The sequence below is a fragment of the Mandrillus leucophaeus genome, unplaced genomic scaffold (assembly GCF_000951045.1).
Source record: "Mandrillus leucophaeus isolate KB7577 unplaced genomic scaffold, Mleu.le_1.0 Scaffold596, whole genome shotgun sequence".
NCBI lineage: Eukaryota > Metazoa > Chordata > Mammalia > Primates > Cercopithecidae > Mandrillus > Mandrillus leucophaeus.
The window spans coordinates 827,945-851,740 of NW_012106430.1; the positions used below are offsets into that span (position 1 = coordinate 827,945).

At 38.6% G+C, this 23,796-nt stretch overlaps 1 protein-coding gene across 1 annotated transcript in view; it reads right to left on the reverse strand.

Moving 5' to 3' along the window:
* NPAS3 (neuronal PAS domain protein 3) overlaps positions 1-23,796 on the reverse strand; it is a gene marked incomplete at its 5' end in the record, with an annotated part of 876,143 nt that overhangs the window by 109,825 nt on the left and 742,522 nt on the right. The window contains one exon of the mRNA XM_011999525.1: positions 17,512-17,686. Within this exon, the coding sequence (XP_011854915.1) occupies positions 17,512-17,686 (175 nt within the window). The remainder of the gene's footprint in view (positions 1-17,511; positions 17,687-23,796) is intronic.

Genomic DNA, 23,796 nt, shown 5'->3' on the forward strand with positions numbered 1-23,796 from the left:
ATGGCTGCATTACTCTAAATGTTCAAGCTTGACTGACCCATTTCATCAGCACTGTCAGAGCCTTGCACTGATACATGTTGACAACATTTAATCTTAAAAAATTGAAAGAAATGAATTAATATGCAAATTTCATCAGCTTTGTAATAAAAATGTCCTTGAAAAAAAACAGTGAACATGACCCCTGAGGAATTGTGTGAATTATCCCAGCTCAATTCTTTAAGTTAGTCAGAGGTACGCAGGTCCGCAAGGAAATCAGTGCAGATTTGACTTGGAAATAATTATGATGAAGAACAAAACACAAGCAGGTTGAATAAATGTAACAACTTGGGAAAAAGTCTTAGTCCTGTTTGTTATTCACTTTGAATTAACAGGATTAGGTTTGGTTTTTGAAAATAAAGGAACACCACTGTGTAATTTTAACACCTAAGTAATGTGAAAACAATATTTTTTAACTGTCAATTTTAGTGCATATTAAGAATCACAGCTGACAAAATCAGGCCCTTTTTTGGCTGTCAGAGTGCAGCTCTTTGGGCAAAAGAGATAATTACAAGAAACTGGTCTGTACGCTACTGTTTGTGTGGGACTTCTGGATTGATCATTTTGATAGAAATGGCTGGTCAACTCCTAGTACAATAAGGTTGACTGAGTTTTGTTGCTATTGAAGTGACTAGTTATTTCACCGAATTTGCCACATTGATGGGATCATGTAAACGTAGTCTCTAGATGTGAATCTGATCTATAATGATCTCCACAAGGGTATGTGAAAGGTCAACAATGAACCACAAACTCAGTCCAGGAAAACAGTCATCTAGGTAGACATGCAACTGTAGCTTTCTGACTTTGGGTCTGGACCCAACTACAGAAAGCAAAAACAGGGATTGGTCGTAACAGATGATTATTTCCATGTAAAAATTCAAGACTTTTAGAGTCCCCCAAAGTAATAAGAATGTTAACAAAGAAGCACAAATCATTAAGCAAAACAAAACAAAAACAACAAAGTAGCTTACCAGGGTCAAAATCAGTGAATGAACAGTTGAAGGATGGATATAATTCCTTTACTCCAGTAAATCTCATTAATTTCAATCTATGCACAAATATTAAGGAAGATGTGTTTTTTCACTTCAGCGCTCTGCATTTCTGTGCCACAAGCTAGAACTGTTTTTGCTCTCATTTCCACACAATGAATCATCCAAGCTCTGGGATCTGAAAGAATTCACTTTGCTACAAGTTCAGTTGTTATTCTGGGCACTGCTGATTTTGCTATGATAAAGTCTACACAAATTAACTGAAAGCTTTTTTTTAAGACATTGGGCTAAACACTTGTTTTAAAAACCTTGTTTTAAAAAACCCCAAAGCTCACCAAAAACTGATAGTCTCACACAAAGACCCCAAATAAGGGTTGTTAACTTGAAAACCTCTGCTTAGTCTCCTAGAGGCTCTGCAATCCTGCAACTTTCCTGATTTCATATATCTTTGGAAGACCAAGGCATATAATACAGATTTTGCCCAACCAAATTAATCTTGTCTGTAAGCTTTTGTGGTTCTCTACAAAAGGCTTTTAAGTTTCTCCTTTCTTTCTTAATCTACCATCAGTAAAATCCTACTTTTATAGTGCCCTTTGCACCTGCTTGCATAAAATGAATAACTCAACAGTTTAATTATGCACTATTCTATCAGTTGGGAAGTGATATAAAGTTGCAGACAGAAAAAAGAATAAAAACCTCTTTTGGTATCCAAAATTAATATATGTCAAGCTCAGGGTAAATCTTAATCTTTTCGAAACATTTTTCTAAAATAGATGTTCTTTTATCACCTGGCACATCAAGACCCATTGGAGGGAGGGGATTTTTAAAAAGGCATTTGGTTAACATGCTGCAGAACAGCACTCTCTTTTCCACCTCCCTTCAGTCTGTTCTTGAAAGATCTGAACAGTTGTATAATAATGAAAAATGGGCAATACTTGTGGGGCATTGCCTGTGCTCACATACCTCCGCCCACGCATTCATCATTCTGCAGGTATTGTCAGTGAAAGTTTAATTGCATAAACACTCTGTAACTGTCCTGTCATATTTCTTGTCAGTCTGGATTCCCTCTCTGGGCTCACTATCTCACAAAACTATAATTGAATTGCTACCAAATCACAAGAGCACCCCCCCTCCAAATAAAATCTTTATGAATAGAATTTGTTTCCTATCAGCAGATTTGACAAATTGTGGCAGAGGAAGGGCCTCGGTGATAATTTTTGAGTTTATTCTCAATGTAGCTATTTGCTGAATGCTCTTATCTATTTTTAAAAAATTTTAAAGCCCCAGTTGGGGGTTGAGGGAAGCATTCAATACCCCAAGGGGCTCTGTGGTAATCATTCTACAGAACCCAAGGAAGCCAGTGGAAAATGGGAAGGTTTTCTTTGCCCTACTGTGAAAGTTGTACCGTTGGCAAATGAAAGACATAAGAATTAATTTGAAATTAAAGTGGGCACCTGTCAAAGCTAAGATTTCACCAAATTCTGTGAATTCTTAGTTATGAGATATTAAGTACCCAATTTAGTCAAGTGTTTATTCCATGACATTTTCACTTCATTTCTCCTTACACCAAACCTTTCGGTGATCATTACTCATGTATGAGCTCTGAGCAGCCAGATTCTTTGACAGATTTTTAGGACCATGAACAAATGAAAATTAATCAAAGGCATGACATGCAATTTACTAAATATGGGATCATAAAATTTTAATGTATTTACAGCACTGTCAAATTATTAATACTTTCCAAAAACAAAAACAGAATGTATCTGATTTGGAATGAGGATTATCTTTTGTCTAGTCTTTGTTTCATTTTATATTCTTATAAACTGTACTTCCACATCCCACAATTTCACAATATAAACTCCCAGCAAAGGCCCAAATACCAGCAATTCTTTTTTATAATTCTGTTGGTGGTGTGGGCGTAAAATATAGCTGCTGGTGAATAACTCTTAAATGGAACTGGGCTTCACCCAGATTGACAACTGTCTGATTGTTTATGTTTTTAAAATGTGCTTATCAAAACCATGTAGGATTGATGGGTGTTTTTAGATGAAGTTATGTTTTTGCAACAGACTTAATTTAGGACTAAGGTTAAGGCTTAGGATAAATGAGTGCATTAGATGATTAAAGCACATTCGTCTTGTGGGACGTTTAAGTCATTTATTTATGACACTTAAAAACAAGCTAGGAAAGAAAGCACCATGGGCTTAACGAATCCGTTTTATTTATTTATTTTTTTCAAATGTTAAACTAAAAATAATGACTTTTTTAATGGAACTCCAAAATATGACAGTTTACTGAATATCCAGAGGCAGAATCAAATATTCAGTGGAGTAAACATGATGAAAAAATACTAGAATTAAAATTTTCAACACTATATATGCGTGTATACATACTCGTCTCCTTCTTTCAAATGTTTTTTAATTGAAATGACTCTTGTATTTGAAAAACTAGGGTTTCTGCCTCTCTTTAACATGGTCTCTTTTATTTTAAATAGTAGAAGATTTTCTGACAGTATAGGAATTTGGACTATTGTACCGCACTGTACTCGGTATGATAAAATACCTTGTCAGGGGCGACTGGATGGCTCAGGGGATTGGTAATGGGATATATAGAGCCTTTCACCCGTAGGTCATTGGCTTGAATTTTGTCCAGGTTGGCAGTGACTAAAAGTCATTAACATCTCATGACTGCTAGGTGGCCTATGTGAAATGAGTTTCTTAATTTATTTATTTAAGCCCATATATAGTGCCTATGGCCAGGGCATTTGGGCATCTCTCTTGCTTTTACAGATGCATTCCACCAGATCTACACTCATTTTAGTTCTCAAGATTAGTGATGAACTGAAGTCCTCCTACACAAAATAAATTGATTCACGTAAAGTTCAAACCAATACTGAGTACCGCCACACCATTCTCCAGCACAGACCGGAACGCTGCATGAAAGCTGATTTGATAGTAAAGGAGCCATAGGTTGTGGAGACCCAATGTCCAATTCTGGGTTGCTTAGTCTTTCATGGTGCATAACCCACGTTGTGGCTGTGGTCATATCACAATGGCCCAGCCAGATAAAAAGGGAAAATATCAGTCAAGTACGTCATATATGCTATTCATCAGCTAAATTACTGGGTTATAACCAGAACACATTTTAATAGGCCGGGCTAGAAGCTGCAAACCCTTGGAGACTAACATCAAGGTCTCTTCTAAAGTGGAACTGGCCAGCCTCCAAGCTAGCCTTAGAAAAAGGGAAGTCAGCAGGCGTATCTTAGTGTGCTGAAGCTAGCAGCAGTGGGATGGACCTCTGAGAATAAGCATTATGCATCTCTGTTAAGCTGTAAGAAAACTGAGTATACAAAAAATGTGAATCTGCAAAACAGAATTTGTACATTATAGAGGTTAGGGAGAGGTAAATTATCAGTTACCAGAAGAGTATTTCCTCTTAAATGGAGTCTTTACAAAAGCACCTCTTGTAGGGTGTATGTGTGTATCTGTGGTTATGTCTATGGGTCTGTGTTTTTTCAGAAGCATATCTTTTGGGTACTGCGATTCATATAGAATTTGGACCCTTCAAGTGAGGTAACTGGAGCATTGTGTCAGTGAAGCCCAAATTTAAGCTTTTCATGCATAGATGCCAATTTCCTATCAACCCCTGGCCAGCCTTTCCGTAAGGAATAAACTTGGTAATAAGAGGATGCTCAGTTCAACAGAATTTATAATAATACTAATTGAACACTGACTCTGTGCCATACTACTGTTTTAAGCATTTTATATGTATTAAACTCATTATAGTCTTATGAGATGTGTTAGTATATTAATTCAGATAAAACCAACAGGTGATCATTCCTACATTATTCTCCAATCTAGACCAGAGGGCTAAACATTTATAATGGGAAAACTGAGGCACACATAAGTTAATTAACTAGCAAGGTCACATATATAGTAAGTGACAGAGTCAGGAGGTGAACACAACATGGGCTGTCTGGTCCTAAGGCCCTAGGTACTATAAATTTGCACCTGATGCAGAGCTAGCTTAAGGAGTATGTCCTAAAATGTCGGTCAGGATTGTCATCTTCATATACAGTAACTCTCAATTATTAGGGTAACCCGCAAGTCAACCAGACTGCAGATTTTAAAAGTCTGTAATATAGGCAGTGCAATTTAACTGAATTCCTACAAATCAGACAGAACAACCCAGTAACTGATTACCACCACTGCACTGCTCCGGGCAGCCACAATCATATCTTTGCACCAAAATCTCCTGGTGTACTGTTACAGATGAAAACACCAGAGACTTTTGTGCTCTACCTATGTAAATGAAGAATAGGTAGGACAGGGTGGAAAAGAGATGTGAGAGCCTTCAAATCAAAGCTTAGGACTGCACTAAAAACCGTGCAACTTGGAGTTGACAAGCCTTGTCTTAAAACTTGGCAGTTAGTTGCTAGATTCATCTAGGAGCTCACTTTTGGGAAAGCTTGAAGTGCACCCTGAGGACTGATGAGAAACCTTTGGGAGATTTACCAAATGAACTGGAAAATTTAACCTCGGAATAGAGTGGCCCATCTGTGACTCTGCTTGCGGTGGGTCTTGGAGGAAGAGAGTGGCATGGATGCGGGAAGGTGGCATCCAGCCTAGTAGAAACAAGATCATGTACAGTGCTCAATCATGTGCTTTTGGGGTACTAGTAAGAGTTTCTCTTAAAAAAAGTTTCCCACAGTCAAACACATTGGGAAAGGCTAGTTTCAAAACATAGGTTTATTGATTTTACATGAATTTCAAATTTTCGCTAAGCTAACATTCATTGTTAATTTCCAGTGAGAACATGTACTATCAAGTTTTTTCCTTTGCCGTTTAACTGGCGAACGCTTTTTCTGGGGAACGGTTGAAAAACTACCTATTGGGTACTATGCTTACTACCTAGGTGATGGGATCATTTGTACACCAAACCTCAGTGACATGTAATTTACCCATGTAACCTGCACAGGTACCCTCTGAACCTAAAATAAGAGTTGGGAAAAAAAAGTTCATCTTGCAGAGCAGTTATGAGGAGGAATGTATTTCAGAAGTGCTGTGTTAGACTTTACATCAGCTGTGCATTTTAGAAAGCAGAGAAGACGAAGTGGTTCATTACAAACTGATACATAGATTTACCTAGCGTGTATAAAATGGAGACTTCTATTAACTGAATCTCTCCACAGAGAATTTTTTGACTCTTATTGGGAGGTGGTTTATGTGGCTACAGGTTCTGGGAGAGCAGAGACATTTTTGGTAACTACCCCATCCCAGAATCTAGGACAAAGCCTGGCGCATGCATTTGCAATAAATTAAATGAGTAAAGAATAAACAAAAGAATGAATGAATGTTTTGTGTATCTAAACTATAGACATGCAACTATGTTTTTACATGTGAAATGTAAAATTTCCCATTCTGTGAAATGGGAAGTATTTTCCTAAATATTGGTCACATTTTAAATTCACTTTTAAGTCATCAACTAAGTTTCTACCGAATTTTGAGTAACAGTAATTCGGGCAATCAATTGATACTTTTTATTGCCCTCTAACATCAACCCCTGCTGTGTCTAATAAAGAGATGGCTGGGCACAGGAGAGTAAGTAGACTTTAAATTCTTTCTGTTGCCATCAGTTTTATGAATGTTCTTGTCAGTGTTTTTATTTGGAGAGGATAGTCTCTGACGAGTGAGAGGCACTGGCTAGCAGACTGATGTTTTACCAAAGACATACAATGTACTTGAATAAAATGTAAAGGAACAGCTTTGAACTCTAAGCATATTTACATATTAATAGTTCATGATCAATAGCATATGTAATTTTGTAATTTTCAAAATTTTCCAAATTTTATTACCCGTTGATTTTAAAAAAGTGACAGTGGACAGACGGCATCATCAATTCCAATCATGTGTGAAAGCTTAAGACCTCCATCGTTTCTACAGCGTTAATAATTAGCTCCTGGCTAAAGACCGACCACAGGCATATTTCTTTTTCTAAATGTTATCTTAATTCCAAATCATCATTTCTTCCTTTGCAAGGCCTCTCAAAAACGTTTCTTCTCAAGGTCTACTCACTCACTTCTGGATTATAGAAATAATCTCTTAAATGACTTTTGTTTTTCGTTTCTGGTCTCCTCTGTTCAACCCATCCTGTACATTTTTATGAAAATAAATGAGCCAGTATCAAGTCCAGTGAACATAAGTTTCCTATGTTATAGGGAAGACTACTCAAATAGAACTGCCTGGGAAGAATGGCAAGCATCCCTAGCTGGTGATCTCAGGTGCAGGGGTTGGACAGCGGTTCTAGATGGGCTATTTAGAAGCACACTGCAGGAAGGGTTAAGTATGGGGGCTCTGGTGCCAGCCTGCATGGGTTCAAATTCTATCTGTATGACTTTTACAATTAAAAAAAACTGTTCTTTCCTTAGGCCCCTCATCTGTAAAATGGGAAAAATCATAACATCTTCAATAGTGTTCTGTGAGAAATAGGTGATGAAAATAATGGGCTTAGCAAAGTGCCTGACACGGGCAAGTAGTCAATGAGTAACGGCAATCGCGTTGACTAACGGATTCAGGAATTCTTGGGTACTCGTAAAATATGATCTTCAAAGAAGGTTCCTTTTAAACTTTTTTTTTTGTATTTATAAGTAATAAAAGAATGTTTTTATTGGGTCACTGCTTTCTTCAATGAGTCATACTCAGAACTTAGCACATGGATCTTAGATTCTTTACCCTGGCACCCCAGCTCCTCCCTGATCTGGGCCCATTCTGGATAAGCATGCACCTTTGCCTCAGTAGATGTAGGTCATCTCTCCTCATCAAGGCCAGCCTGTAATCATTGAGCTGCTCCCTGATTTCTTTAAAATATTTATGCCACAATTGAGGATAGCAGAACTATCTCCTTTCTTCTCTAGTTGTCGACTACGGATAACTCTTCTATGATAATAGTCCATTTCCTCATGGAAGGTGTCACATCTACCTCTCCTGTTCTCTATAAGCACACAGCAAAGTGCTTACAATAAAAACATGGCCTGAGTTCAAACCTTGGGTCCAGTGTCTGCTCTGGTGTGGGGGCAAGTTCTCTACCATCTCTAACCTTGGTGTAGGGTCACTTTGAAAAATGAATTACTTATAAATGCCCACTGCTGTAATCGGAACATAGAGGTAAAAGATAATGAAAACTATTACTATATCATTAATGTTATCAGAATATTTGCAACAAATTATACCTTGAGTAGACAAAGCTGAAAGCATCAGTACTGTTTTCCAAAGTTAGAATTTCCTGAATTTCAGTTAGTGAGATCTGCCCTATATAAATGGAAGGGAGGCTGTTTGGGGTACTTCTTACTCAGGACACTCCTGCAGAGCCAGAAAAAGCAACGGGCAGAGGAACTAGTATTTCTGTGAACCTATCATGCAGCAGATGCAGTGTTAGGCAATTTTTAGGCTAATTAAACAAATGAACAAAAACAAACTCTTGATAACGTCCATCAGTCGCTTATAATCATGGTTTTGATATGTTTGGGCACGTCAAAGCAATGTGTTCCCAAAGAAGCAATATTTCTGGGCTACTAATTTTAGGGTTGAAGTTTTAAGCCTGAGATAGCCCTGCCAAGACTGCTGGCCGCGGTGGTGTGTGCTATGATGCTATCCTACTTACGCGCCATAGTGTCCTGATCCTCATTACCATGCTCCCGCATTGTGTTACTCATCTGTCCCCCTCATGTGATGGTCAGCTCCTGGGAGGTGGGGAGCCTCGTCATCGTTTCCTTGGTGTTTTGTATGTCTGACACCTGGTGGATATTCAATCAATGGTGGTTGAATAATCTACACAATCCCCGTTAGCAAGTGGGCCTGAATCTTGAATGAAAATTCATTCTAGTTAATAACAACTAGAGAAAAGATATGAGTTCTTCCCTCAAGCTAATTCTTCTGCTAATAGAAGATGGGCAGTGTTTCCCATGGGTCCCAAGAAACCATGATTGTGTTTCATGAGCAGATCGATCCCTCCAGCGGGATATGTCCACCTCCTGATGCACACCATTCCTCTGCTCTGCCTGCTCTTTTTCATCTCACACCTGCCTTGGAAGACTGGCTCTGAAAGACAGAGCCTGGAGAAACTGCACGGAATCTGGCCCAGTGTTGGCCAACACAGAGCAGAGGCCAAGTGTACATGGGTGATGTTGGCTATGATCCTGGCTGGGGGGGCATATGGCTGATGCAGACTAAGTGACTTAGGGTTGAACTGTGCCTATAATGTATTCAGATGGTACTTACTGATCACTGTGGTATGTGTTTAAATGGAAGAATGAGAGCAAAGGGGGTGCGGTGGCTTATGCCTATAATCCCAGCACTTTGGGAGGCCAAGGTGGGCAGATCACCTGAGGTCAGGAGTTCAAGACCAGCCTGGCCAACATGGTGAAACCCCATCTCTAATTAGCCAGGTGTGGTGGTATGCACCTATAGTCCCAGCTATTTGGGAGGCTGAGGCAGGAGAATCACTTGGGCCTGAGAGGCAGAGCTTGCAGTGAGCCAACATTGCGCCACTGCACTCCAGCCTGGCAGACAGAGAAAGACTCCAAAAAAAAAAAAAAAAAAAATTACAGAGATTATTTTAGTTCTAAGTAAGAGACTGTGTTAACAACAACAACAACAAAACAGCACAATGAAATATGTGCATAAGAGGATAGTTAGGTTTCTCTCTGAACTTCAGAATCCCCTTGGAGAAAATTCCTCTGGTTCAATTCCTACCAGGGACCTATCTTCTTTCTCCATCTATTTCCTAGGCTTCCCACATGCTGCAACCCTAATACTGTACCCTTTCCTCTAATCTTGGCCATGAAACTAACCTGTGAAGCTTGGGGCGAGCCACTTAGAATTTCCATCAGTTTTTCCTCCAGCTGTAAGACAAGGATAACACACTGACCTGCCTCAGAGGGATGTGGTGTGAATTAACTCCTGTAATTAGTGGTTTCTGTGCTCTGCATACACCAAGAGGATATGAATGCCAACCATTATCACAGTGGCCTGGGTAAGCGTTGTTGCTAAAGCTATACTTGGGAATAACTGTTGGCAAAGAGCTGACAACTGGAAGTTGCAAACTTTACACAGAAGCAATATTTCCAGTATTTTCCCCAAGCAATCATGAGTAAATTGCTCACTAGGGGTGGAAATGGTTTCCAGCCAGTTCTGCCTCTTCTGATCTGTGCACCCTGCAAAGCTCAGTCAATGCCAGGTAACTGATCCTTCGTAAGTCTGCTGTTTAGCGCAGATGAAGAATTCAGAATGGTATAATTTGGACAGGGATGAGATTTCTGTGCAGCGGTATATATTAAAAGCAAATAACTTGTACTTTGTTCAAGGCAAGAGCTATAGAAATAGAATTTATAATTTTTAATTATCCAATGACAAAGACGGCCACCTTTTCTTTTTTTTGAAATGAGGAAAAACAGGTCATAATTAACAGCTTGTCTTGGGTTTCCTTTTAGAAACCTGAAAAATATATCCCTATCACTATTGGCAAAGAGAAGTCAAAATTGTGACCTAGAAAGCTATATGGAAAAACTGTTAAAAATAATGGGTTTAAAAAATTGATTTCCTGAACCTTCAATAGAAGATTTGGAAAAAGAATGCTGCATATAAACTGAGAGAACCTACTGTATATTTTGATAAGAGGCCTGTGCTTCTATTATTGAACAAAACATTTGCTACCCTGCAAATATCATCTTATTAATTTATATAAAAGCTGTATTTTGTTTTCTAAGTTGTAACCGCTGTGATTTAAATTTTGAAAGAGAAAGTTAGTTTCAGAATGGCATGCAGAACTGTGCCAAGATCCAACATCTTTTCTGGGAACAAAAGGGAGGCTGCCCTTCTGTAGCTAGTTGCGTCATCAACACGAGGGTCAAGGAATTAGGTCCCAATGGATTCCTGGGGTTGCAGCTGTGCCTTCTGGGAACTGGCCTAGAAGGGTGGAGCTCAGCTATTGGGCCAGAAGAGTCTGGTGGGAAGGAGAGATTTTACTTTATTTCTCTTTAGCTCCCTCAGGCAAGATTCTAGAAGTACAGTTTGCTTTGCAAATGTTCTCATTTTACACACAAGTACACCAAAGTGTGAACACACACAAATTAAGGTGATAAGTATGCCTAGGTCTTGCATACCAGAAAAAAGCAATGGAGAATATTTTTCCCTTCTGTGGCAGTTCCAGGGGATCTTGTTTAGCTTAGCTGGGGATAAAGGTGACATTTAAAAATAGCCTACTTTGCTCATGAAAAAATGGTACTGCATCAAGGTGGCTTTTTTGAGGCAAAAGAATCATTCTAGGTTTGGCAAGGCAGTCCTTGTAAGAGCACTGGCTTGCTTTTGGAGTGCACCCATCATCTTCATTTCAGGATTGGCAAGAAGGTAAGTTCTTAATGATGACATAGTTAAGAAACATAGATAATTTTGGATAAAAGTTGTGTTTATGCCTGAATGATGATCTCTTTGGGTTACACAAAAGGATTAGTAGTGAGGCTGCTTTCTGACTACTAGATTTGCCACGTACAGGCACACCTGGGTATTAACAGAAGTCAGACCGATTTGGGGGAATCGTGAACTTGTCCCAATCATTGCTACAGCCCCAGTAGGGATGCATTTTAAATCAATCCATCAGAGATCACTATGGTACTTTATCTGATGGATTTATCTTTGCCTATAGTATATGAATATGGAAAAAAATTAAATGTGTGTTTACAGTTTGATAAACATTCATCATAAATTACACATTTTAATTTCATTTATTAGTTGGGGACTATGGAAAGCAGGAATTTCATTGCATACAAACTGCCATTCAGACTGAAGGATTAGCAATGTCCTGAAAAGGTAACACTAATTGAACAAAATCCATTCTATCTTAAGTTAGTCCCCACAGTTTGTATTCAGAATTTTGGAGAGGCAAAAGTAGCATATTACTCTTCCTACTGACTACACTCTTTGTCACTTACCCTTCCAATAGCTCCAACTCTGTCATCAAGTATAAATCTAGTGTGAATGAACTTTCTATCATTTGACACTTTGTATGAATGCTGTACTCACCATGTGAATTTTGAGCTCTATTTATGTATAAAAGAACTTGGTCCGATCTTTTAGTATTAGCATGCTGAGCAGTCTCCATGATATTATCTCACCATAAAATGACTCCAAAAATCTCAGTTATTAATGGGATTAATGGTGATAACATAATTCCAGAAAGTTGCTACTCTATATGTAGATATATTGGCAATAAAAATCAGTCACTGTATGCCTTTCCCCAGTAGGGGATCTCTCACTTTTCCCTGATTTTTAAAGGCTTCAGATCAATAACTAGAGTGACATTATTAACAGCTCCCTCAACACCTTGGCCAGCGCTAATATTAAATCCATTACACCTTCTGTTTGACATTTGCAGTACAGCAGAAAGTGCTGTAGATACAGTCACATTGTCTAGGGACTGGGGTTGGATGTGGGGTTAGTAAGATGGTTTCCCTTGCCTAACTTCTAAATTCAGTTCATTGATAGAAATCTTGACCCAATACATAAAACCCCTCCACAACAATATACCAGATGGTAAATAATTCAGCCATACAAGTACAAGTGTATCTCATATCCAAGCAGTTTTTAAATACAAAACATTGATCCTCAGATAAATTTTTACATTCTTATGGTTATTCCTAAACATTTGTTCATCTAATTATACCACTTACTGTGAAAATCATCTAATGATGTCAGAGGAATTGAGCTCCTGTTTCTGTAGAATCAGGAATAGATACCAACTTACCACAGCACAGAGGCATAAGTTGAAACTGAAGATTATTGCCCTTCAGGCAAGTATTCTACTGTTTCCATTTTGCTGGCCTTTAAAACATTCGGGACATAGTGTAGGTATAATAGCATAAAGATCATACTACTATAATGATGATCTTAATGCCACAAAACAGGTTAGATTCTGCCTGAAAATTTAGACAAAACATGATAACCCATATTTGAGACAACCAGTGGGTTAGCCATGCAGCTGTAGTTATTCATCATCCAAAGTACTGCCTCATGCATGTTCCTAAATTGTCTAAATCCTGGTACAGTATTGATTTTCCCTTCTATGAGCTCACATCCACTCAAAAAGCCACAAGAGCCCATTGCCCTGGCTGAGTTCTCTCTGAAGCAGGATCCAGGTATGTTCTTCCTGACAGGGGTCCTACAGAAGAAACTGACCACTAGCTGGTGGCAAGCAAACCACTGGAGACAGAAAGGGAATTTTATCTTAGAGAAACGTGAAAATGAAAAAGCTAGTTACCAGGAGCATATACATTATAATCTTAATTTAGAAAGAAATACAGAAAACCCCACCAAACACACAACAAATGTACACACATACACAGGAACAGAAACAAATTCTAGGAGGGTATGTAGTGCATATATATGAATAATGGTTATTTCTAGATGGTGGTGGTCTTTACTCCTTTTTCTCTGAATTCTCTGAAGTTTTTGCAGTGGGCCTGAATTAATTTTATAATTGGAAAAAATAAAGCTGTTTACTAAGAAGGAAGAAGGAGTAAAACACAACAATTTTACAGCCTAATATAGGGAATATTACTATTTGCCTTCAACACAGGAAGAGTTTCAAAGTTCCTCCAGGATTTTTTAAGGGAGTTGCTTTTCTGTTTACTAAGCATTTAAAAGGCATGGCACTGAAATTTATGAAAAAGATAAGGATAATACTCATAACCCCAAGATGGCAGAATCATTAGGAGTAATCATGAAAAGGCACAAGCAGATCCACAAAAAGAAAACCCTCCAAATGCCATTTGTCAGAGGTTCTGTGCTTCTCATGCTGCAGGAGCCTGCAGGACAGCAAAGGGTAGTATCTTCCAAAATGTTCCAATCAACCCCTAAATAGGCACGCTCGGACTCTGTAATATTTTAAACAATGCCACTCATTTATCTTTTGCCTGACTTAAGATTTCTCTGAGATAATACATTGACTAAACTGTTAAGAAATGTGCATACATATAAAATATTTATTTGGGTTTGCTGTACAATCAACAGATCTTTTTTTCTCCTCCATTATCCTGAGCCTGAGTCAGGACAAGACAATCTCAGGGCTGGCAGTTCAAAGAAACAGAATTCCTACTGTGGCATAGTATCACTGCCTCTTAGGCCGGTTTAGTCACTTATTTCCTTTATTATAATGCCAAATGTTATTTAGAGTTCAGTCATTTGGTGATGCTGTGCTGAACACATCAGGGCTTCTGAAAAATTCCATACCTAATAGTCCTTTCATTTTCATAATAACCATATATCAATATCCCTTTTCCAACTAAATTACACCACTATTTTAAAAAGAATCTGTGTTTTATCAGAGTTTAAGAGATTATGATGCCATGAACAACAGTCTTCAAAAATGTTCCTTCATGTTATTAAGAATTAGGAAATCTTGTTAAAATTCTTTCAGCTTTTAAGAAACATAAGCAGCTTTGTGATGTAGTGCCTGACATGAACTTTTAAAGTAATTCCCTTGGAGCGATCATCTGCATTAGTGAAGATATTTCATTCAAGGTAGCACCCTACACTGCTTTTCAGTATTTGAGCAGCCAATCTAATTGCTTTTTTAAGCCAAAGGTAGAAAATAACCAACACTGCAGACTTTGAAGGTTAAGGTAGCTTAATGTTCTCTACTGGTGAGAGTCACATTCACCATCAAGGAAGAGAGACTCTTTCTTATGCAAGTGTAGCTAATGAGCCCAAGTTAAGTGATGTGGAAGGCAGAGTTTTCAATCTCACTAGCAAGGATGACTAAAGGAAGGCTGGTAAGGGAAACCTAAGTAAATTTATAGTGTTTTTCAATCACACTTCAATGTTAAATGATAGAGTAACTTTAAAGGAGAGAGTTAACAGTTGAAGGAGATACATATTCTCCTATAATCTAGAAGTAATAATCTGTAAGAACTGTGTTCTACTAGTGTACCTAGGGTTATTTTATGCTTGCTAGGGCTTCATAGAAGGCATGGGATTTATGAGAGTTCTTATATTGACATATTTATTTGGGCTTGCTGTTGTATTTAGACTCTACCCTAGGATACTCTAGCAGAACTGGTTTACAGGCTATGGATTTGTTTTTCCTCCCAAAGTCTCACTGTCAACATGCATTTGGGGAGACATCAAGCTCAGTATGAATTGACAGGATGATCTAGTTTCCGAGAAGACCAAACTTAACCTTAGGCTGCATTAAGAGAAGCATAGTAGCCTATCCTGAGAAAGGTGACAGTTCCTCTGCTTTGCACTAATCAGAATATATCTAGAGGGCTGTGCTATTCTCTTCACCATATTTTTACAGGGTTGCCTACAAACGGAAGTACAGCCAGGGCAGGATGACTAGGATGGTGAGGCTCTTAGGAGCATGCCATTGAATAAGGGTTGTGGAATTAGCACTGTTTGACCTGGAAAGGAGAAGGATGGCAGGAAGAAGAGGGGATCTGATGTGTCTGACTTCACATATATGAGAAGCTATGATAGGGAAGAAGGAGTAAATCAGAAACGTGGTCCCAGAGGGCAGACCTTGGATCAGTGGGAAGTTGCAGCGAAGTAGCTTTGGGCTCCCTGTCAGGAATAACTATGAGAACTACTCAACAAGGGAGTGGGCAGCCTTGCAAGTTCATGAGCTTCCTATCGGGGCAGGATCTAGCAGAGACTGGAAAGGTTACCTGCTGGTTTTGCTGTAGAGTTGGCTGCGTATGTTGGAGGTTGGATAAAAGGATTATGAAGATCCTTTCAAACTTGAGCATTTGTGATTCAAGGAAACAAACTTTTCTAAGACCTTTCCTCATACAAAGGCTTAAAACTTAAATTCTGTCATGCTGTGTGTTTGAGTCATGAGGAAGAGGTTCTCCAATCCAACATCAGGATGAAAGAGTAGAAAACCATTTGCATGTGCTGTTTCTCAAATATGCCCAGATAGGAACATTCTATTGACTAAAAAACAGTCCCAATTATCTCACTGACATATCTGCCCAGTAAAGTCAGTGAGTTATGGTATAAGAATATGTCACTTCCCCACCTGAACAAAAATATTTTCATTTTTAAAAGGTAAAGAATAATCTTAAATATTCTCTTTTCTCATGTGTGGGGCTCACTGGAGAAGGATGATCACCAATGCTAAGAATAATGAATGCCCTAGAAACTACAGTTAACTTCACTGAGGAAAATGGATTAAATACTTCCAAGAGTCAAATTTTTTTTTTTTCCTTCTGTGTGAGAAAACATTGTGATTACTTCTAGGCAGGCCAAATAATTTTCTTGGAAGTACGATGAGTTATTTTAACGTTAATCTTAACATAGGTTTTTCTATTTTTCTTGCTAATAAAATGCTTTTGTATTACGAATCTATTTTAAAACAACAGATCAAGTAAAGTACAAGCATCTTTGAAGAGTGAAAAAATAATTTTCCAAGTAAGTAAATACAACTTTGCACTTCAAATCAGGCCTTGATTCATTAAAAAATCTTAAACTTCTCATGAGAAAAATTAACATTTAAACCACTGCTGCTTGGCCAAGCACTCCACCACACAAGAATATGAAATATCTCCTCTAAAAAAGTACAAAAAGGACAAAACCACAAATGTGGAACTTCAATTAATTTAAAGCCCCAATCAGCAAAGAATAAATCCTTCGCAGATCTAATTACCAGCGCTCTCGGAAGACCCAGGCCGACCAGCCAATCTTCCCCGTGTTTGAACAGCTTGATGAACTAGGGGACTGATGGATATCAAGTCATTTTGTTTAATTTATAAATGGATTTTCCCCTAATACTTAAATTATCATCAGTACAACACAATGAAAATGGGAACATTCTGAATGCAAAGTCTATAAGAGTCCTGGAAGGAATCCCAATGAGGAATGTCACCTCTGTTCATTCCTCTATACAATTGATCTAATTAAATACTGAGGGTAGAAAGGCAGTTTAAAATGTAGCCATTTCTGTTTTCTTTTTAGCCTTAATTTATCGTTCACATCTTTCAAGTACCTTCTGATGCTTAAAAAAAAATAAAGAAACCAAGATTTCTGCAAGTCCCTAATACTTTTAATTCTCCACAAGCTAATATTTGGAATTCCTCTGCCATAGATTTTGCTGAATAATAAATAAATGCATTACATTTAGCCATAGTAACAATAAAATGAAGAGGGTATTCCAAATCGGAAGCTTTTCCCTCCAGTAATTTGAAAGAGAAACTAAAGGAACTAGTACCTTCTACATGTATTGTTCAACTGAAATTAGATCTCTGGATTATACTTATTAAAATGTCTCCTTATTTTCAAATCTCTTCCTTATTTAATTACTGCATGGGACTGGAAGCTGCATGGAATTGTTAAGTACCCTTAGACCTATTTATAGTCTCTTCACGTGGGTAACTTGAGCACATTCATTTGGCAAAGGTCCTGCCCACCAACCCACACATTGGGTTTGCAATTCCCACCTGGCTCGGGGGTCTCCGACTGAGAAGAGGAAGATGCTGAGCTGGCTCCATCCTCAGCAGTGCCCTGCGACAGGAGACCCCGCCCAGGGGGGAGCTTCATGCCCAGCTGCTCAGCCATCTCCACGTGGTCTCCGGGGTGGACATAGTCAAAGACACTGCTGCCTGTCAGCTCCACCTAGAGGGGGAGAGAAAGGGTAGAAAGGAAAGGCATTACATAGGCTTCTCCATTTTCAAATTCAACACAGTGATTCAGATTCTGAGTAGAAAAGAAAATACATCCAGGTCCCAGAAACAATCCTGGTTCTGTCTTCATCTTCAAATACTTAAGGATTCTTGAGGTGAAAGAGAAAGATGTTTTCACATGTATTTATTTAGCAATTGTTAAGCTCAGTTTTTTTTTTTCCTTACACGTTGTTGTTTGCATAAAGCCAAAACATTCTGTGAAATGTGGACGAGTCTGCCTTGTATTCAACTGTTTTATCCACGCATCATCAAATACTTGCATGTTTGGTGTCAACCAGATGATTGACTGAATTCTACAGTTTTCTTATTGAGAAGTTTGAGTTTTGGATAGGAACAGCTATAGAAACAGCCAGAGATAGCAGTCGAGTATTTTCCTTAAAATACACAGATTTCCAAGATGTGTTTTTATACATATCATCTGATTTCCATGTAAATTTAAATGTAAGGAGGGCTGCTTACAAATATATGCAAAGGCATAATGTTTTCATTAAAAATTACTCATTAGCTCTATAATCGTATGAGGGATTTTCCATATAAAAGAGGTCAGCTGGGGTCTGAAGCAGCCATATTTTTTTTTCTGCTGCAATCAGCTTGTTTTGCCTTCAATCTAAAAAGGATACATAGTACAAATCTCCTTGAGGGCTTTTTAAAAAAATGTTTTATTTTGTGTACTCTTTGAATCAGGCTAACTCTAAAGGCAGAGAATGAATATCAAATATCAGAACTGTTTCAGCCTGAAATAGAGGCACTGAGTATTTTAATGCTGTCAGGCATGACCCCTGCATCTGGGTCATGCGCCGCCTGAGGGGGCAGAAATTGCTGGTAAGGACTGGCCTTACCTCTGTACTCCTCTAATGCTCTAAGTTTCATCTCCTAAGAATAGTGGTAATGCTCCTAACATACAACAGGGAGAGACGTGTCAGCAATAGGACAAGCAAAAGCTCTTTCCCAGGTCACTAATGGGTTTCCCGGTCCTCTGGAGTGCAATGGTTTCAGGCCAGCTATGACATACCATGGAAGCTGCCAGAGCTTCAGACTGTCACAAGTTTCTTGGTGGATATTTACCTAGAACCCCTGCCTACCTCATTTCCCTTTCCAGGATAATTTCCAGCATCCCTCCAGATTCCACCTGCGTGCCTGCACCCTTTCATGCCAAGAAGGAAGACTGGCGGTGGAAAAACTGTCACAGAGAGTGTAATACTCAGAGCAATTCTTGTCCCCAGAACTCCAAGTCTCAGTAACATGATCACATCTACTCCCAGACTCCATTTGATTAACATCTTAACAGGCTGCAGATCTTCAACATCTACCAATTAACATAGGTATAAGTCAGAAAAACAGGAGGCTAAATTCAGTTTGGTTAATAGCTATTCCTGAAAAAGGCTTGCATAACTTTTACGGAAAATGAGGTACTTTTCTCTTGCTATTAAATTGCACTCTCCTACTGTATCACCCAACCACTGACTATATCATTTTACAATCCCCATTTCCTCCATTTGGTATTGTTACAGAGCGTAAAGGGATTCACAGTGATCAGCTCTTACCCTCTGGGAGGGGGGGATTACATGGAAATAATCCCTTTAATGTGCGCCTTGCCTCTAAGCACTTCACACAGTAATAAATGGGTAAACTGACTTTGAGCAATTAAGAAATTAAATGAAACTAATAAAATGTGTGTTTTAATATTTCTTGATGGTTATTTTGTTTGGAGATTAGTGAATATGAGGAAGTCACTCTCGTTTTGCATGGAGTCCAATTGTAGCACTTTCATAAATATTTCTGTCACTTTTCTCCAACTGATTTTTTTCTTTAATACTTCAGTGTGCCTTTTGGCACTGACCATAGATTGTGATAGGATGACAACACAAATGGGAGATAAAATAGATTTTTTTTAGGGGAGCTGGTTATTGAATCTTCATGTAAACCAGTCTTATAGAGAGCAGAAACTGGCCACTCTCTCCACATCCTGATTTGCTTGGATGTGCAGATACTTCCTTCCCATAAAATAATGTCTGGAGTATGGCACATCTAGGGCAGGACTGAGTATCGATGTGCCACAGAGCACTAGGGCATGGCGAGGACTTTTTTTCCCTGTGGCCTCATGGGATTTCCCACCAACATACCTCCAACATACCTCAAAGCTTAACGATGAGGGCGAGGTGGGCACTGAGAGTTTGACATTAACATAGTGTTTATATGTATACTGTAGTTAAGGCCGCGCAGTGTGGAGGAAAGCCCCACTACTTGGAGTCATAACCTGACTTCAAGATCAGAATCTTCCTCCTCAGCTGTGTGACTTTGGACAATTAATTTAACCTCCCTGGGCTTCAGTTTCCTCTTCTAAAAGTGGCAGCATTGCTGCTCTGCAGGGCCCTAGGAGAACCACCCACATTGTATTCCACATGGATGCTCCCCTGGAGTTTTGTTTCTTGGGAATGGTGCAAGGCTGTGGCCCTGAGAGCTAGGAAGAAAACAAGACTTGGTTTACCTGCCTCTCAGCCTAATTTTGAAAATCCAGTGAAACTATGCAGAAGGAATCACTTTGTGAGAAATAAGCACCACAAACACGTCTTGTTGTTGTTGCTGTTTGGTGGATCAGGATGAATGACATGAAGAAATGTATATTATTGTGTACCTTTGTTTCCTCACTTTGGGACATCACTGTACAGCAGGGGTGATACATGCTTTCAGCCTTAATAACAATACTGGCAGTTACCTACTATGTGCAAAAAGTATTAATTTTTGTGCTTTGCTTTGATTAATCCTCATAACAATCTTTTGAACTGGTATGATCATGTCCCGTTTACAAAAGAACCTGAATACTGGAAAAGGCCAAGGGTGGAAACAGAATTTGGTTCAAAGCCCACTTGACCTATCACCCCTCAGGTAGTAGCACTGGCAGCCAGGGAGACCTCTGAATTCCCCTGTGCTTCAGCTTGCTTTATTCAGGAAAGAACACTGAGCACCATGAAGGGAGGAGGCTGAGGGCAGGCAGACTGCCAATCCCCTGGAGCTGGAGATGTTTTCCCATGGAACTCTTGGGCCAAAACAAGGCACTAAAGGAGGTGTACTAAACCAAAATATAAGTAGGATTAGACAAAGGTCAACTTACATATGCACCTGAGTCGTCATCATCATCATCATCACATCTTACATGTATCCAACACTTTCAACATTTCTCATACTGCTTTGACTTCATTTCACTTAAATTTTAGAGCCAGAAGACACCTTAAAAACCATCTTTTAGCATCTCCTTACTTAATGGGAAAAAGCCCTACAGTTCTGAGAAGTTCAAATGCATGTTCAAGTTTACCCAGCTGTTCAGTGGTAGAAACAGGGCTGTGAGCCCAACTGTCTAATTCTCAGTCCACCACTTTTCCCACTGAACCCTTGTCTGATTTTTTTTTCTCTCTTATGGATACTCACCAGGTGAGACACACTAGAACTCATGTTTCCTGCCACTAAATTCTGTGCCTCAAAATAGACTACAGACAGCAAGACGGAGAATTTTTTGCTTGATGAACAGACATTACTTCATGTTAGCTTCAGGTTGGAAAAACAAATAGAGCTCCAATCCAATGCTAATTAGGTACCTTTAAATCTTCAGTTACCACCTCTTCCAAAACATGTGCCTGCTGAGAACTAGGACTAGTCTGTTATACTTAGTAGCTATATTACAAATGTTTTGTTGAATGAATAAAGAATGGATATTTACGCCTGAAAAAAATTTTCTTTTACTTGTACTTGATTTGGAAAAGTTTAAGTCGGTTCTTTTATGTTACTATAATGGCATTGTAATGATAACATTATTTACTCCTTAAAATGTACTATAATATAGCATCATAATATATTTATTCACATTAAGTCCTTGAGCTTAACTGAGGATGGGATTGTATGAGTGCCAGGAAGGGACAGGTTTTAAGAAACTCTTTAAGAGAATAGTGTCCATCTTTCATAATCCACTTGTTTCCAATCTATGGCAAAACTCTGTTTAACTGGTTAGTTTCCAGTGTTCACACCCTTATGTCCTCAGGATCTGATCTGTAACATAGTTCCATAAAAAAATTACTATTCGTTCTTAACTCTCCCTTCAAATCACCAATAGTAGAAATTTAGAGAAATTTCATTTTATGTTAATTATTGGTCCTATTCTCAATCCTTAATTATGATCTAATGGAAAAGTAGAGCTTTCCCCCTCCAATAATGTGTTCTTCTGATTAGTGCAAATGGCATTCTAAGGCAACTGTGAGAACTTCAAAAATCCATGTTCTGTTTATGAAACTCAAGATAACAGACCCATTGATCTTTGAACTGTTTCTCTAGCAGAAGAAGAAGGAAGCATGACTGTTTCCAACTTCACCCACTTGGTCTAACTTTACTCCAGCTGAATAACTCTAGAAGAGAACTTACTCTCTCACGTGGCTTAGTGTACTACAAAACAGCTGAGAATGCATCAGGGGCAGCAGATAGGCAACAAGTAATAAATAATCACATCCAGAAACAGCATTTTGTTTAAACTCTTTTTTTCCTGCCTTTTGCCCAGTGTTACCATAGATTCCTCCAGGACAAGCCATAGTCACTTGTGCCATCCAGCATACCCTATAGTCAAGCTAAACCACATAGCCTTTGTCAAATTTATTTCACATTCTGTTAGCTTGCATGTAATTTGCACACTAGACACAGCTGATTTGGTAACTCTGAAGTTTCCTGGAAAAAAATGTAAATATATTATACAGTGGTTTGAGTTGACTTTTCCATGTCAGGTCACTGTACCCTGCTGGTAGATAGGATGGGGGACTAATTTGTCTTTTCATACATCAAGCAAGCATGTCAATAGCCTTTGCTTGGCCCCCTGGAGTGAGCAATACTTTTTAACTAGAGTGATGTACTAACAGTGCAACTCATTGAATTCAGTGCTTCTTTGATTGAAGGGGTTTGGTGCAGATGAGGAGTAGGCAGTGATCTTGTAAGTTATCTCCATATTGGAACAACTTAAGAGAATACTTTGATAAAGAAAGGCCATACATCTGTTTTCAAGATATTTCTTTCTTTTAGACTATTTCAGTCTTAGGAACAATACAAAGTTGATTTTTATCAATAGAAAGGGTCATTTAAAACCTATTTAAGGTAGAATGTCATAAACCTTTTGTAAGGCTGCTATTAAAAAATACTTTGAGGGCATTGAGGTTACCGCAGGGGCTCTTAGTCAACCTCTTTCTCAGGAGTCCTTTTGCATCCAGGCTCCACTCCCTTAGGGAATGCTAGCAATATCTGAATAAAAGGCCATTCCTGAGAGAGGACTCTGTGGTAAGTGGCCCAGAAACTAAACTCCCAGGTGAGGCTTTCAGATCTACCCAAGAGACCCTGACATCCTGGTTAGAAAATCCTGCCCCAGGATGAGGTGGAAGTTCTATCTCGCCACAGCAGGTCAGGATTTGTATTTTTTTTTTTGGGGGGGGGGGTCACATTTATATTATTGAAGGATAATAAAGTGATAAGAGAATAAAATATAATAAGATATGATAGCTTGATTAGCATAGGTTTTCTTTGGATTTACTGGTATCTTAATGCCATCTTCATAACTTCCTACATGTTGCAGAATTCCACTGAATATTTATGAACTGTTTTGACAGAAACTTGATGTTCTTTACTGCTCTGTCTCATTCTATGTATTTGCTGACTTATCTGAAGAAAAACGCATAAAAGCATTGGGTCTGTTACAGAAATACGTGTATAAATTAGTAGAACAAGAAGAAAGGTTCTATATCAGAACGATGAGATAGAATGAAAAATCCTTCCAGTGTCATCAAATAAGAACACGAATCCACTCTCTTTCTACAGATATGTTAACAGAGGCTTCCCTTAGAAGAATTTTAGCTAAAAGATACCACATCATGTGTTTATTTTATCTTCAAAAATAAACATTTTGACTCCCGTGGGAATCCATGAAGTACGTTTTTTTGTTTTACATACATTTTTCTATCACCCCTGGCGTGCCTGACTTGAGAATTCCAACAGCAGCACCCAAAGAGACACTGCATA